This window comes from Phalacrocorax aristotelis, chromosome 5 (assembly GCF_949628215.1).
Source record: "Phalacrocorax aristotelis chromosome 5, bGulAri2.1, whole genome shotgun sequence".
NCBI lineage: Eukaryota > Metazoa > Chordata > Aves > Suliformes > Phalacrocoracidae > Phalacrocorax > Phalacrocorax aristotelis.
Genome location: NC_134280.1, coordinates 52087685 through 52102159, shown reverse-complemented (window position 1 = coordinate 52102159; position 14475 = coordinate 52087685). Strand labels below are relative to the sequence as shown.

Below are 14475 nucleotides of genomic sequence, written 5' to 3'. Positions count from 1 at the left end.
TGCTAAGCATCAAGCAATTGACTTGCAATGCATTGCAAATGGGAAAATTTATGGGGCTTAAGAATAAGCATGTGTTGAAGTGTTTTGATGGATTGGTGCCATTTAATTAAATTAAGTCATATAAAGCTCCAGCATGGGTTAACGCCTCATGATATTCAAGAAATTTAGGAGTGAGGTAGGAGAATGTTCGTACCTTAGCTAAGACATAATGGCAGTTGCCATGAAAATTGAATCTCTTGTTATCAAATGTTGTTATATGGAATCCTCCATCTATCTTGCAACTTCCAGAACAGGGCAGAGAGATACAGCTCCAGTGGCCTCCTTTGCAAGTACTGTACAAAATACAAAAACGAGCAGTTAGAATAGACATAGTTTTAAAGGAGCAAAGGTGAGATAACATCTGTATCGGAATCTGCACAGACCACCCTTTTTGACTTTTTAGCTTGTTCTTCGGCTGTCCCCGCGGGAGGAAGACTTTATATTAGGCCCTTAAAGTGTGAAGGTTGAATGCCTCTCAATGAGAGAGTTAACTGCACTGGGCTTTGAACTAGCTCCTTCAGAGAGACACTGAGTTGGTCAAGCAAGAAATATTTTTCAGGGCCTAAATTGTCTACTCTGCTTTTTAAAGAAAGAAAGAACCTCTTCAACCAGGATCTTGCAACATTTTATGTTACTGATGCAACTATTCAGCAAGTTGCTAATGCAACATTTCAGCAACTGATTTTGGAGGACCTGAGATAATAAGCAGTTAAAATTCTTAGAGCTCTGCACACAAGCGGAGAACAGCCTGGCCACAGTAGCTCAGGTGTTGAGAGGAGTAAGTGAGAATTTGACTAGATGGGAACCACCCAGAACCCATCAAGTTCAGTTCCTCAAAATTGCAGGTTTTGAGGAGTATTTCCTCAAAATGCAGGAAATATTTAATCCAAAGGGGGTTGCAGAACATCTGGCCTATGTCATCATGTGCCACAACTTATTTAATTCCTCCCTATAGTAAAGGTTAGGCCTATGGTAAAGAAACAATGCAGTGTCACAGGAGCTCAAATAACACATATGATGGTTCATTCACTAGATCGGTATCAGAGTAAGAAATAAAACTGTTTTGAGAATAATAAACCTGAGGTCTTATCACCTTTCATTAGCGCAGAATGGAGATGGGTTCAAGCTACAGGGTTATTTCTAAATCAAATATTTCTCAAGGATCAGGACTTTTGAGATCCAGGCCTTGAAACAGACTTTTGTAAATCTAGAGGTCACTGGACATATAACTCATTAACATGGTATGACTCTTTGCCTTACTTTAGTGGCCAATGCCTTTGAATTAAGTAGAAGAGTCTCATCTTCTGCATTTGCAAGTCTTGAGCTCAGATTTTGCTGACAGTTCCAAGCAAGGGTGGTAACTGTGGTAACTATGTAAGATTGAGGACTACCTCTAAGTTTTCCTCTACTGCTGAAATTCAGAGCCGGGTTTTGCATTGTTATTTAAGGCAAATGTTAGTAATATTAAAAAAAAAAAAAAGGAGAAAAGGACAGAATCAACTCATCAATGCTCTGAAATAAATGCCTCTGCCTTGTTAGTGCAATCAAGTTGACAACAATACCAGTTTTGGCAGGGAGTGGAGTAAGTCCCTCCAGATGAGTAGACTTTGCCTTGAAACATACAGGGGCAGCTGTCTCTGGGGATGCATTTTTTTCCATCGAGGTCATCAAGGATAGTTCCTGTTCAGACACATTGGCTAGTTAATATTCCTTTGGTGAGTCTGGCAAACACCATCAAGGAAGATTAGAATAAGGAAAAAACTCTGGAGTATTCAGCACTTCTGTAAATGAATGGGATATGTTTTAAGGAAAACACCATACAAGACCCTTTCAGATGTTAATAGATGGGAAACATTTCTTACTAGAACTCAAATGAAATCAATGCAAAACCCAAAGAATATCTCTGCGTGTTACTGGAATTTATCACTGTGAGCAGGATTATCAAGTGCAATTGCAAGGATGTGAGCCAGTTTCCATCCTTTTCTATTATGAATCTAACAGAAATCAGACCCTCATCTTAGCCTCTACTTCATGTGCAAACTTACACATGCACATACCTGGCAATACATTTATATTACGTGTGACTTAAGCTACCGCAAGGTGTAGCCTCATAATAGGGAGGCACCTCATCAGACATTTTCAGCTGCATTCTTACTATCTAGAGAACACCTCTTCTCTTTCCACATGTGTACAATTTTTTTCTGTCTATTCCTTAGAAATCTTCCCCTCCCTTCCTCCAGTGTCATTGTCTTTAGAGACCTGATTCTTCCAAGAAGGAAGTTGTTAAATTGTGCTAGAAGAAATTGTCCCTTGATATGTGTGACCCATTGGAAGAAGTGAACTGCCTTACCCGGAGGACAGAAACAGCCATCCGTACACGGGGCTTTACAAATCTTGCTCCTTTCTGGGTCAGCGCATGTGTCAGCGCAGGAGTTTCCACATTCCATATACTCCATGTTGTTTGGGCATTCCTGATCTGCAAGACCAAATGAAAATGGGGTATGTTAAAGATGTATTTATAAGAGCTCTCAAAGCGTTTTATCATTACCCAACTCCTTCCTCCTTTCTCCCCTATCTTGTTTGCAAAACTTTCTATCTAGATGTGCCATGTTTGTTTAACCTCTAAAGGAACTTTTTATGGTCACTTTTACTTCATCTTTGGACAAAACCGTACTGCTGGGACATATGAGTTATTTCACATTATTTTCATAGCTCAAGGTTGGCTGAAGTCATGATACAAGCAAAGGACAACAGAATAATTTATAGAGTCATAACAGTTTATTTTTGCCTGAAGCATCGGTCTTTCTGGCATTAATTTTCTATCCCAATCCACACCAGCAGTTTGGGAGAACTACCTCTAGCCTTCCCTCTGGATTTACAGTGATTTCCTGCTCAGTAGCTGTGACTACTGAGTATGAAAGAGCAGGATAAGCTAAGGAAAAACATATTAGACTTCTCAGTGACTTCTCTGACTAGATATCAACATTTAAAACAAGGCTGTTTATGAGTTAACAGGGCATGGTAAAATTCAAAAAAGAACTGGAGAAAACTTAGCCATAAGGAGGAAGGGGTCAATATTAAGATATAGTTCTAATTTCAGGACCAAGATCAAGTTAAATTTGTAGAAGCTTTTCCATTAACAATATTTCTGTCAAAGTACTTCTACAGACTGATTCATAGTAGTTACAGAGCTCCTAGGTTTGCTTTTCTGGGATCAGAATACATGCATATATGTCCAACTTGAAAGAAATCTCCAGAGTAGTAGTTACTTACAACAAAGTTCTTTGGTTCTCCACTCCCCAGGGTCTCCCTTCCTGAGGACACAGTCTCGAGAGTACTGGTTTAAAGTGCTGCATATGCAGCTGGAAACCAAATCAGAATGAGAAGAATTAGATACACAGTGGCACATGTCCTCAGAGCAGGTCTCTACGTAGTCATCAAATGCAACCACTTTGGGGCAGTTTCCAAATCGGGACATAAGTTTCTTGCATCTTTTTTTCTGTGAAAAGGAAAAGAAGGGAAGACAAAGCAATACTTGCCATTTTAGCAACTTTCAGGTTTATGGATATGCATCCCAATTTTTGATGACACAATTCCAGGGTCACAGGAAAATTCAGGTTGGGAGGGATCTTGGGAGGTTATCCAGTCTAGCTTTCTGTCATGAGGTCCTTTTTCATGGACTGCAAGCTGTCATTCAATTATGTATTTTCCCACTATCTATTTCTTTAATATTGTAGGATATTCTTTCAGCTCTAGGATCAACATTTTGCTCAGATTCCTGGGTAGGTTCCTGAAAAGTTCAGTTCAGTGCATGCTTTGCAATTAACACTTGTTTCAACACAGTGTCTACAGGGCTGTAGTTCAGGAGGGTTTATACTTCTTGGTGACACATACTTACATATTTACTGCATCTATTGTCCTCCCTCGTAGGATGTCTTCCAGTGTTGTCATCTGGACTCACATCAGCACACTTTTCTGATGGATCCTCTACTTTGTGGAAGTTCCCAAACTGCCTTGGATGCATTTTATACCCTGAAAAATCCCAAGATGCAACTGAGTAACTGCCTACAATCCTTTAGATCAGTTAATGGGCTATAAAGATGCATTTAATCTTTGGGCTCTGAGGCAGTATGCTCTTCACCAAATGCCCAAATTTAACCACATCATCCACATTATAGAGGATAACAGCCTGATATAACTTCTACTGAGCCAGAGCCAGGAAGCTGGCACACTTGTATCAAGGCCTGCTGTCAGCCTGGGCATTTATAATCACATGAGACTCTTGACCTTTCCATTGCACCTCATCACTTCCAAAGACTTCTGTTCGTTATGGGTGTATTTGATCTTACAGAGTTTTGTATTTGCATATATAATGGTCATACATTTTAGTTTACCTTCTATGATCACCATCTAAAGTACAGCCTTAGGTGCCTATGTTTGTAATCATCTGGAAACCTGTTACTTTTTACAGGCTAGAGAAGAAAGGAAGAGGGAGCAGGAGGAAGATGGGTACACAATACATGTATGTAACCATTACACTAGCTAGAGGGGTGCATTTTCCCAAAGCATTACAAAAAACTTGATCCTGGATGTGAGAAATCTTTCTGACAAAGTTTTACGTTTATATATTTTATGGAGACTATGAATAAATTGCCAGTCTCTGTTGGTTTGTTGTTTGTTTTTTTTTTTTAAAAAAAACAACTTTTTTTAAAAAAAGGTCTAATAGATTTCTGACCAGGTAAATTCTCTTGTACTGGCTCAGTCCCATAACTAAGTGCAGACCTGACAGAATGACTTCCACAAAATCATTGTTTTCAGGTGCTTTACCTCTAAATTTTATGGAAACAGAAGCCCTTCTTAAGTCCTGAGCTCTTGGAGCTATGTGATTTGCCAAGGAACTCAACTGACATTAAAGACTATAAAGAACAAAGTTTCAGAAAGACCATGAAGAAATGGGATTTTTATTCCTGATAAGATTTTTCCTCAAGAGAAAAGAATCTGAAAGTGATAAGAAATTTTGAACCTTTACATGCAGCGGATCTTAGCCTGGGCAGGCAGACTGCTGCCTGCTCAGCCCAGGGAGAAAGATGTATTCAGGGAATAAAGGAGAGACATAGGAGGCTGCCTGGTCCCTGGGTGTGGGAACATGTTATGTGGGGAACCAGATAATCCCGGTCTGTTTTTCTTAGAGCTATGCTTCTCCATAGGAAACTGTTTCTTCAGAAAAATTTGAGCCAGCTATTGCATTTGTGAAGTAAAGGGCAGAAAAAGGACTAAGATGTATAAAAAAAAAAAACCTTAATATGAAATATGAAAAAGAATGCCAAATCTATCAGTACAAGTGGTATTTTCAATCAAATCTCAGGATTCTTTCTGAATGGATGAGGTAGATGAGATTTTTTTTCTGGTGACTTAAGAAGCCCAGGTATTACATGAACGGATGATGTTATAACTTTGGCTTCAGTCCTGCAGCTAATATCCCTGGATGCAGGTTTCTTTCTGCTCATACTGCTGCAGGATTGTAGCCTCAGCTGTTTGCTGTGTTGGCCTTTTTCCAGTTTAGTGCAATATCTAAGGGTGTCAGTGGATGGCACCACGGTTTCTGCAAGGATGCTCAGTGAAATCTCTCTGGCTCAGTGATGAGGCTTTTGTTTCATTACAGAGGCACAAATAATCACACTAGATACCCAACTGTAAAATGATGAAAATGGAAGTACAGAAAATACACTTGGACCTCATTTGAGACTACAAGTTCCTTAAAGTTTGCTACTATTAGTGGGAAACATGGCAATGTTGCTGCATGGTAGCCAAGCAATTAATTTGGGCCAAAGAAGTTTGAGACTCTTGCAAGTTTGTAAAGAACAGAGGAACCCAAATCATCCCAGAACCTCTTAAAATACACCTCTTGTATATGGAAATGTTAATGTGTTTCAGAGTGTCAGAAAATCTCAGACCCTGCTTAGAGGAAACAGATATCAAGTTTCGTGTCACATATTAATAGTTCTGTTCTATGATGTATTCATGGCCTACCATCCAAAATCAAATCATTCTTCTCACTTCCATCATAGTTCCCGCATAGACCACATATTTTCTCTTTATATGTTTCTTCCAGATCCAGCTACAAAACAAAACGAAAGAGAAAACCCAGGGTTTAAAGCCTTTTCCCCACATCAGCAGCAAATGTTACAAAGTGGTTCACAATAGAAAAGCACAGTAGCAGAAATGCTTATTACCGATTTGTAGCAGTCTCCTTTTCTGTTACAAACCTGCCACAAAACTTACCTGCAGACAAGTTGAATTTAAATGGGAATATAATCCTCTAGCAATTATCATTCCTACCTATTAAAGAGCTAACTGAAGCATGCTGAATACCAGACTAATCCTTGGACTAATGTCTTCCAGTATAGAGACACTGGTATATAGACATCTGGTACCTCTTGCAAGGTACCACAGCTCCACTCTGGGCAGGCCAGATAACTATGCTCTGATGCTGGATGCTGCAAAGCAGCAGCTTCTGGACAGCTTCTAGCCATACCTAAGGCTTTTTCTGGTCCATAGGCTAAATTGAGAAATTCATAGCATTTCTAGGGGGTGGGTCTGTCCAGCATAACTTTTTCTGCCTATACTTGGGGGCAATAAAAAACCAAGTTAGCACCTTATTGTCTTGCTAGATAAAATTATTGTACCTGTTCACTCCTACATGCTTAGAGGGTAGTACTGGCGTCACTATTAATTAGTACAGAGGGAGGGGGGAAGCAAATACTTCATTAAATCAGAATTTGAATACCACTTGATTGTTTCCTGATTTTTTTTCTCCCTATTCACCTTCTACCCTCTCTCTGAACTGCAAAACATGACAAACAACTTTCATTTATTTAATCTCAGTCCTAACTGTGAAGGATTCACACCCAAAAAGTGTAAAACACTGTTGCAGAAGATGAAATTTTGCGGTGGCTGTATAGAGGGGAACTCCCACATAGCAAGGGTTTGGAATAAGAGAGGCCAAGGACTAAACTAGCCACACAGAATAGTTTCCCCACACAAGATGTGCATCGAGACAGAGGGTAAATAACAAGTCAGAGCTGGAGGGGCTAGCTGTGCTGCTGCCACTGCCCCATGGAAGGAGTAGGTAACTACAAAGGTACTATCTCCAGGGTCAACAGTGGCTCCTTTTGTCACATAAAATTAGTTGGGAATGCCTGACGGTTTTGCCTCCATGCCCTGCCCCATGAAACTACTACCTAGTTTGGTATGTCCCTATCAGCTTGTGGATACAGTGATACCTCCCTGCCACAATCTCTTATATCAAGATGGTGCCTGCATCCAGCTCTGCTTTTCATCGTTGATGAGGTTCACCAAGAGAAAGACAACTAACTGGCTGTTCATACTAGGAGAGTGTCAGCCCAGTTCCACTTGAGTGTCAGGCCCAGCTTGGAAGTGACTTGGAAGTAAGCACAGGTGTCCTCAATCAGGATGCTCTTCAAGCTGAAGGGCATGGGGATCCTGGAAATTGGAGGGAACAAAACAGATTGCATTGAGAAAAAGGCTGATTAAATCCTCTCAGAGATATAGGAAGAAAAACTAGAGACCAGAAGGAGCTAAAAAAGCCATGGGGACATTCTTTTCAAGGTCAGCCTTCATCCACACAGTGCATTAAATTTAGGTATGATCACCTTGTCCACTGTGACCTTTAACCAACCTTAATCCACAACACAATGTATTTTGGTCATGAATGTGTCAATACCACATTGGCCACTCGACTGATACCAATGCAGCTCTTCTTGTTTACATATCCTGTGGACCTGACCCAAAAGGTTATGAGGGGCAAGTTCACAATACTGGGAAAATGTCCCTCCACATGAGGATACTGCAGGTTCTCACCAACCCTCCAGGCTTTCCTTGACATTTGGGATTCACAGAGGTGTGAAGGGAGGTCTGTTCTGTTACTCATGTACTGACGTGACTCAGACCTACATTACTTTTTATTCTCACCAGGAAAATTATCATTTATTTTTCCAGAGCCTGAAAACTTAGAAAATCAGAAAATGGCTAAAATATAGGAGATTTTTGCCCCTTCGATTTAGAAGATACTCTCGGCTTTCTACTATAATTACAGCTGAGTGATGTTATTCTATATTTGGTTGTTTCCAGAAGGCTGTCAAGAGAAGACAGCCCATATGCATGCAATTTTCTCTCCAACAAGATTTTGAGGATTTTTCCCAGAGTCAGAGCTTGCCTTGGCCCTTCATACCTATATGCTGGGAGCAGGTCACTGCAGTTCTCATGAGGGCTGCCCTTAAAATTGTGTCCAACTTTCAGCTACTGTTGCATATGACTTTTTACTTATGGCATATTTTTACCCTTCTGTTTGCAGTTTGCTTTCTGGTTCATTTCCGCTTGGAATTAAAGGTGTGGACTTTGACTTCTGAAACTTCTGTCATTTGTGTATAACATCCCAAGGCAAGCTGTGATCTGCAAAGCAGTGCAATTTTCTAGACTAATCTATCTGGAAACAGAAAACTTTTTCTAAAAGGACCATGTGTTCCTGAACAGCAACGTACAACAGTAGGATTAGCACCACAGAAATAATGTTTAGAGAAAAAATATAAAGTGTCTACAAAACAAAAACCTTCTATAAATAAAGTGGTGATTTTATCTCCTTCCCTCCACCCCTCCCTCCCAGATCAAAAAATCATTCACCTTCTGTTTTTAGTAACACACACATTGCCTTTTGCTTAACATATTGGTGTTGATTCCTGGGAAATGTAGTTTACATGCTTTTTCCGTCCACCGCCACTATAGGGTAGACTCTTCCCAACACCCTTTTCAAAGTGCTATGAACATATCATACACAGCCATTTGTACCTCTGCAGAATAGGACCACTTTCTAGAGAGACCACCTGTTGCTAATACATGGCAATAAAGCTGCTGCACAAGAAAACAATAAAGTGTTTACTTACTTGTTCCCGTTCACCGTGATGCCTGCCTCCTTCACCTCCAAGATCACTCCATCAATGGTGACAGTGAAGTAGATCAGGAAGTTGTTCTTGTCACTGCGCCTGATTTGGATGTTAAAGTCCTGGTAGCTGTCATTGCAGTGCGAAGCGAAGACATATGTGCAGGTTCCAGGAAAAGTGAACTTAACATGGTCAAACGTATGAAAGTGGAAGTTACCCCAGGTGGCACATTCACTCCTACTGACAGTAGAGACCTGGACTAAAGAAAGAGTCAGGAGGGGAGCTTAGAAATTCACCCCACATGAGGTATATTGTGCTTTTTTTTGTTGAAGAAAACCATTAAAGGAGAGATTTTCAAAGGCAAAAATGTTAAGCCTTGGAAGATACTAGCTTGTGGGGAGGAGTTTCATCTTACAGAACTGTTGAAGTCCATGTCGGAGATACCTCCAATGTGAGCAGATGAACCCAGGCTCAGTTGAAGTTAACAGTGAGTGGCAGAAGAGGTTCAGCTTCCCTACCTTACATATCTGCCTAGGAAGAATATGCTCCATGACCGCATGCTTCTCTCCATTGTCTATAAATGTTGCTGAGGGGTGCCAATGTAGACGGCACCCCATAGCATTTACACTGTAGATATCTGAAGTGAAGTGAGTGGAATCCCACCCTGTTGCCTAAATCTCATTCCTACTTTTGAAATCCTGCTTCTTAATACAGGCAAGACTTTGGTCCAAAGTCTCGAATTGAGTCCCTTCCAGGAGATATCACAGGTGGAATGACTCCAGCAAAATGGCAGCTGCTGATCTCAGCAATAGAGGCTGCCACCAGCTTCAGCAGTCAGCTCAGAGCTACTTGTTTTTCATCTCAACCAAAACTCATGTCTTGGACCTCTGAGTTGTACCTCTGTCAAAGGTATTGATGCATACTTTAAGAGCATATAACACATCACTTCAGGCAGTTTTCATACTACTGAACTGCACAAAGCCAATATGAATCACCTTGAATTAAATAAGATATGCCTGCTACAAAATGCTTTTAGCATTTCTTCTAGGCCCATCTGAAAGAATGACAAATGAAAATGGGCAAATTTCTTTGTGTTGTTTATGTAGCACATTTGGGAAAATCAACATAGCAACTTCCATCACAGATCAAATCAAAATCAGTCGCTAATGTACCCAGTGAACTCTAAAATACTATTAAATATTCCTACCTAAGAATCAGCAGGGGAACACTGAAAGATTCAGATCTTGATGTTAGAAATGTGCAACACAAGTTCAAGTGCCAAGAAGTCCTTATAGAAAGAGCTTTTTAAAGGGACTGTAATTTGTCATAGGTGTTTGCAGCACTAAAGTGGATTAGGGTAGGAGTAGGGTAATTTGGAACTTTTCTACACAATAATGAGGGGAAATTAGAAAGTTTGTCTATTCTTGATAGTTGCTAAAATTACTAAGACAGCAATAACTGTCACATCAATTGTTTTTGTATTAAGCAACTGGGAACAGTGTAAGACATTCAAAACCAAACCAGGAGGTAACAGTGCAGCAGACCACAAAAAATGTGATTACTCCTAATGCAGTATTTCATACTGGTCAATCAAGTCTAGCAGGCATTATGTCTATAAAGAATATATGTGAAATATGTGAAATGTGTGTCACCATTTTTGATGATGCAAACTATATCCAGAGAGTCTCCTCTTTAAGATTAGTCACTTAGGACATAAAACAGTTGATAAACTACCTAGTAGTGAAAGAAAAAAGTAGAATAATTAAATGGGTGATGCTAAGGATGAAAATGTACAATGTTAAATGGTATCTGGCATGCCTACAGCTCTTACATGAATATGCTACATATTTTCTTTTGACAACTCTATTTTTCATCTATGAAGAGCAATACGTGAGTAAATAATCTGAAAATTAGATTTTTTTTCTTACCTATCTGAACTGGTTCTTTGCCTTTGCAACAAATCCAGATTAGGCAGAAGATCCAAAATGACCTCCCCCTTTTTATTTCCATCTTGCCATGAAACAGTAACTTGAAAATCCTTCCAGGGAAGTGTTTTTTCCTTGGCTTATAGGCAGATTTTTATAGTCCAGGAATTTGGCGTGAGAACAAAACATTGATGGCAGGGTCCTGAAAGGTGGAGCTTCATCCAGTTTTCTTTCAGTGGTTCATGTTTAGCACTGAGCAGCCTCTTGTCTTTCAGAGAAGACAGGTAACCAGTTCACTTTTGTTTTCTGTGGAGAGAGAGAACTATCCTTTTCTTATTTACTTTTTTTAATATAGGTCTTCTCAACCCCCACCCCTACAGTGTCGCTTTTTCTTTGGCAACAGTAGTTTTTCTTTTTCGTAACATCTGATTAATAACAAGCAATCATTGCCCTCTTTCAGAGCTTTCCTCTGGCTTGCACATCAGCACAGTCCCCCAGCTCAAGAAAAAGTGTTTGTTGCCTCTTCTAGCTTGATGGTGACTTCCAAATGTTAGGGCAAAAAATATTGTAAGGTCAGGCATCATGTATTATTTATTTAGAACAAAAACTTTTGGCAGGACAGCAACGTTCTTTAAGAAGTGTATCCAAAATATCATACAAAAAAGCCCAGAGATTAACTGCTGCAACAGACTAGGAACTATATTAGTCCACAAAGTCCAAACTTCTCACTTCTACTGCACAAATGGGATTTAATTGCACCAGTCAGACATGGGAAGTTAATTTATCTTTTATACACACAGAGGTGGTGGTTTCTCCAAACAGCACAGGGGACCAGTGCCCCAAGTCCACCAAAATGTAGACTACAATTCATTCCTTCATCTCCTAAATTGTGCTGCTGGAAGAGGGTCCCTTGGTGTTATCAGAGTGCTTTAATACCCTATCACATACCCATAAAAAATCCAGTGGGCTCAATCATGAGCTCATCTATGTTCCACTGTAGGACAGTTCTTAGACACTGTCACAGATGTTTGATGTCAGTAATTTTAGGGTCTCTTTTAGAGATCTATTTGCTCTGTTGGCACAAGCTGACCTAGCACTTCTTCACCTTATCTGTGCCGTGGGGGAACTGCCTCTGACACAGAGGAAGCCTCTCTCACCTATTCCCAGCAAATCAAACACAGGTAACAGACATTCCCACAATTCCAACTGCTCTATGCCCCTTTGAGAATACAGTAATGCCAGAATGATTGCCAGTAGTAAATGGGCACAAATACAGTTTAAAGTGGACTGGACTTAAGTTTCACCCTTGTTGCAAGTCCTTAGGTCAAGTCTGTCCATGGACTCACTAAGCAATATGCATGCCCTTTTATCTGGTTAGCAGACAGTAAGCTGGTCCTTGAGAATTGTGTCTTGCTCATTGCTTTACCAAGCTTTCTGGCATTTACAAAGCTAAGTGTCCTAGACCTGGCCCACTGCTTCCTTCAGCTGTTACCCCTATACAGTTATGAGTCACTTCCTAAGTGGGTTACAGAATTGCAGGTGCAAATGTCTGCCAGATAAAGATTTGCTGCTGCTGTTGCTCTTAAGAAAATCCTGCACTAGCAGGCAAGCGCATTGTGCAGTACATGAAACATGAGTTCATGTTACCCCTTTCCCACTATCCATGCTCCATTAATTCCATTGTCAGTCTCACTTGAGGCAGGGCACTACTGGAAGGTAATGTCTGTTCTTGAAGCCCTGCCATTTTGGCTGAAATACAGAACCAACAGACTTTATGGCACCAGTGATGGAAGTAATAGGCTTCTGCTGCTTTTCCTTTTAATCACAGTATATTTTTTCCTGCTGATCTCCATCCAAAATTACAGAGTAAACCAGCAGAATATCTAGTAGATAAACCAATCCACAAGAATATGACGTTGTAGATAAGAGGATGGTCTGATATTGAATACAGTGTAATAGTAACACTCAAGTTCAGCAGATTCCCATGGAAACTTTCAAATTGAGTTCTTGTTCAGGCCAAAGAGCAGGTGTGGGGAAGGGCTGTGAAGCCCAAGAGAAAAAGCACATAGGTCAGTAGACCAGACACTGACAAAGAGAGCTTAGTTGAGGATAAAGGTGGAAAGCTGAAACCCATTAATTTTCCCAAATCAAAGCTAGTGTCAAAATCCACATGTGGAACCTGCTGATATAGAGTCCCTTTTCTTTTAAATCATTGTCCTCTCTCTTTCTCACCCAGGCAATCAAGGCACCTGTTTCATTCATACTGATATGAGAGCAGAAAGAAGAATAGGACTCCAGGAGTATGATTTCTGACCTTAGAAAAAAATCCCTTTATTCCCAGTGGGCAGCACAAGAGCAGCAGGAACCACATACAAACTACTTGCCAAAGATACCCTTCAGGCTGGAGTAGTCCTTAGATGACAAAGACATGGTGTGGCTGACCACCGCAAATCCCAGCCCTTTGTCTTCTACATGTGGTATGGTTCAGGGTCATGCCAGGGTGGGCAGGAGAGATGAGCTAAGGTATGGTTTCCCCTGCAAGCCCCGCTTAGTACTTAGGAGCCTGGGAAGAACATGAACAGCATGTTAAAACTGTGTCCAAAGAACAGACAGAATAAAAATAATAATTCATTGAACCAAAGTCCACAATTGCTCCACTCAGTAGAGGAAGTAATACCAGTCATCTGGGATCTTCCCCTGAGAAAAGCAAGAGCTTGCTACTCAGAGAAACAGGAAACCCAGTCCTCTTGCTCTGTACCTAGTAATTTTCTTACCTCTGCTTATCTGCTCTGTCATTTTTGCCATTCCTTTGCCATTTCTTGGGGAGCAGAGTTCCTGTCAGTGACTAACCAGAGCTTCTGCTTCTGGCTTCTCCGCAGAGAGTGCTGGCTATACTCCTTAGAAATCACTGGATGCTTCAATCCCCTGCAATGATTTCAGGGCCACTGACAGGGGAAGGATATCTGCATTCAATTAAGTTTTTATATTCAAGTGTGGCAACACTGAGGTTTTCAGAAGAAATACATAGTAGCTTTTCAGAAGGAAATTGAGACTGACAGGGAGCTTGCAAATATGTTGATCACTTACCACTGAATCATTACTACTGCAGGCACACAAGTTATAACTATTCCCCCAGTAGTGACATACTGGGCTTAATAACTCTTCCCTTTATTGGGCCCTGTGGCATAAGAGGCCTTCACTCTGCTGCAGCTGTACTAGCAAAAAGAACAATTCCTCTTGGCCCTTTTACAGCCCATTTCATGGATCATTTGCCTTTAAAGGGTATGTGATTTTAGTAAATACAATAGGTAAATATTAACTTGGCTCCTTTATCACCACTGACTCACCGGAGATAAACCATCATGAAGCTAATGTAATACACCAGTGACCCACATCTCATATTTTTGATACAAACTTGTTAAAGAGGCACTGAAATTGGGGGCCGCTGGTGGATTAATGCCATTCATAGCCAGCCACCATACTGAGGCCTGGATGTTGCATTTGTATCACAGCCTCCTGTCAAAAGGTGATCCCATACATACTCTAAAGCATTA

The 14475-nt window shown here is 40.5% G+C and overlaps 1 protein-coding gene across 1 annotated transcript in view; it reads right to left on the bottom strand.

Annotated features, from left to right (window-relative positions):
• The window catches only part of LOC142057791 (mucin-5B), a 45071-nt gene extending 34065 nt beyond the window's left edge, over window positions 1-11006 (bottom strand). The window contains exons 1-9 of the mRNA XM_075094515.1: window positions 10925-11006; window positions 9000-9255; window positions 7428-7542; window positions 6070-6157; window positions 3938-4071; window positions 3313-3538; window positions 2390-2515; window positions 1602-1719; window positions 194-332 (exon numbers count right to left, since the gene is read on the bottom strand). Of these exons, the coding sequence (XP_074950616.1) occupies window positions 194-332; window positions 1602-1719; window positions 2390-2515; window positions 3313-3538; window positions 3938-4071; window positions 6070-6157; window positions 7428-7542; window positions 9000-9255; window positions 10925-11006 (1284 nt within the window). The remainder of the gene's footprint in view (window positions 1-193; window positions 333-1601; window positions 1720-2389; window positions 2516-3312; window positions 3539-3937; window positions 4072-6069; window positions 6158-7427; window positions 7543-8999; window positions 9256-10924) is intronic.
• Between the last annotated feature and the right edge of the window lie 3469 nt (window positions 11007-14475).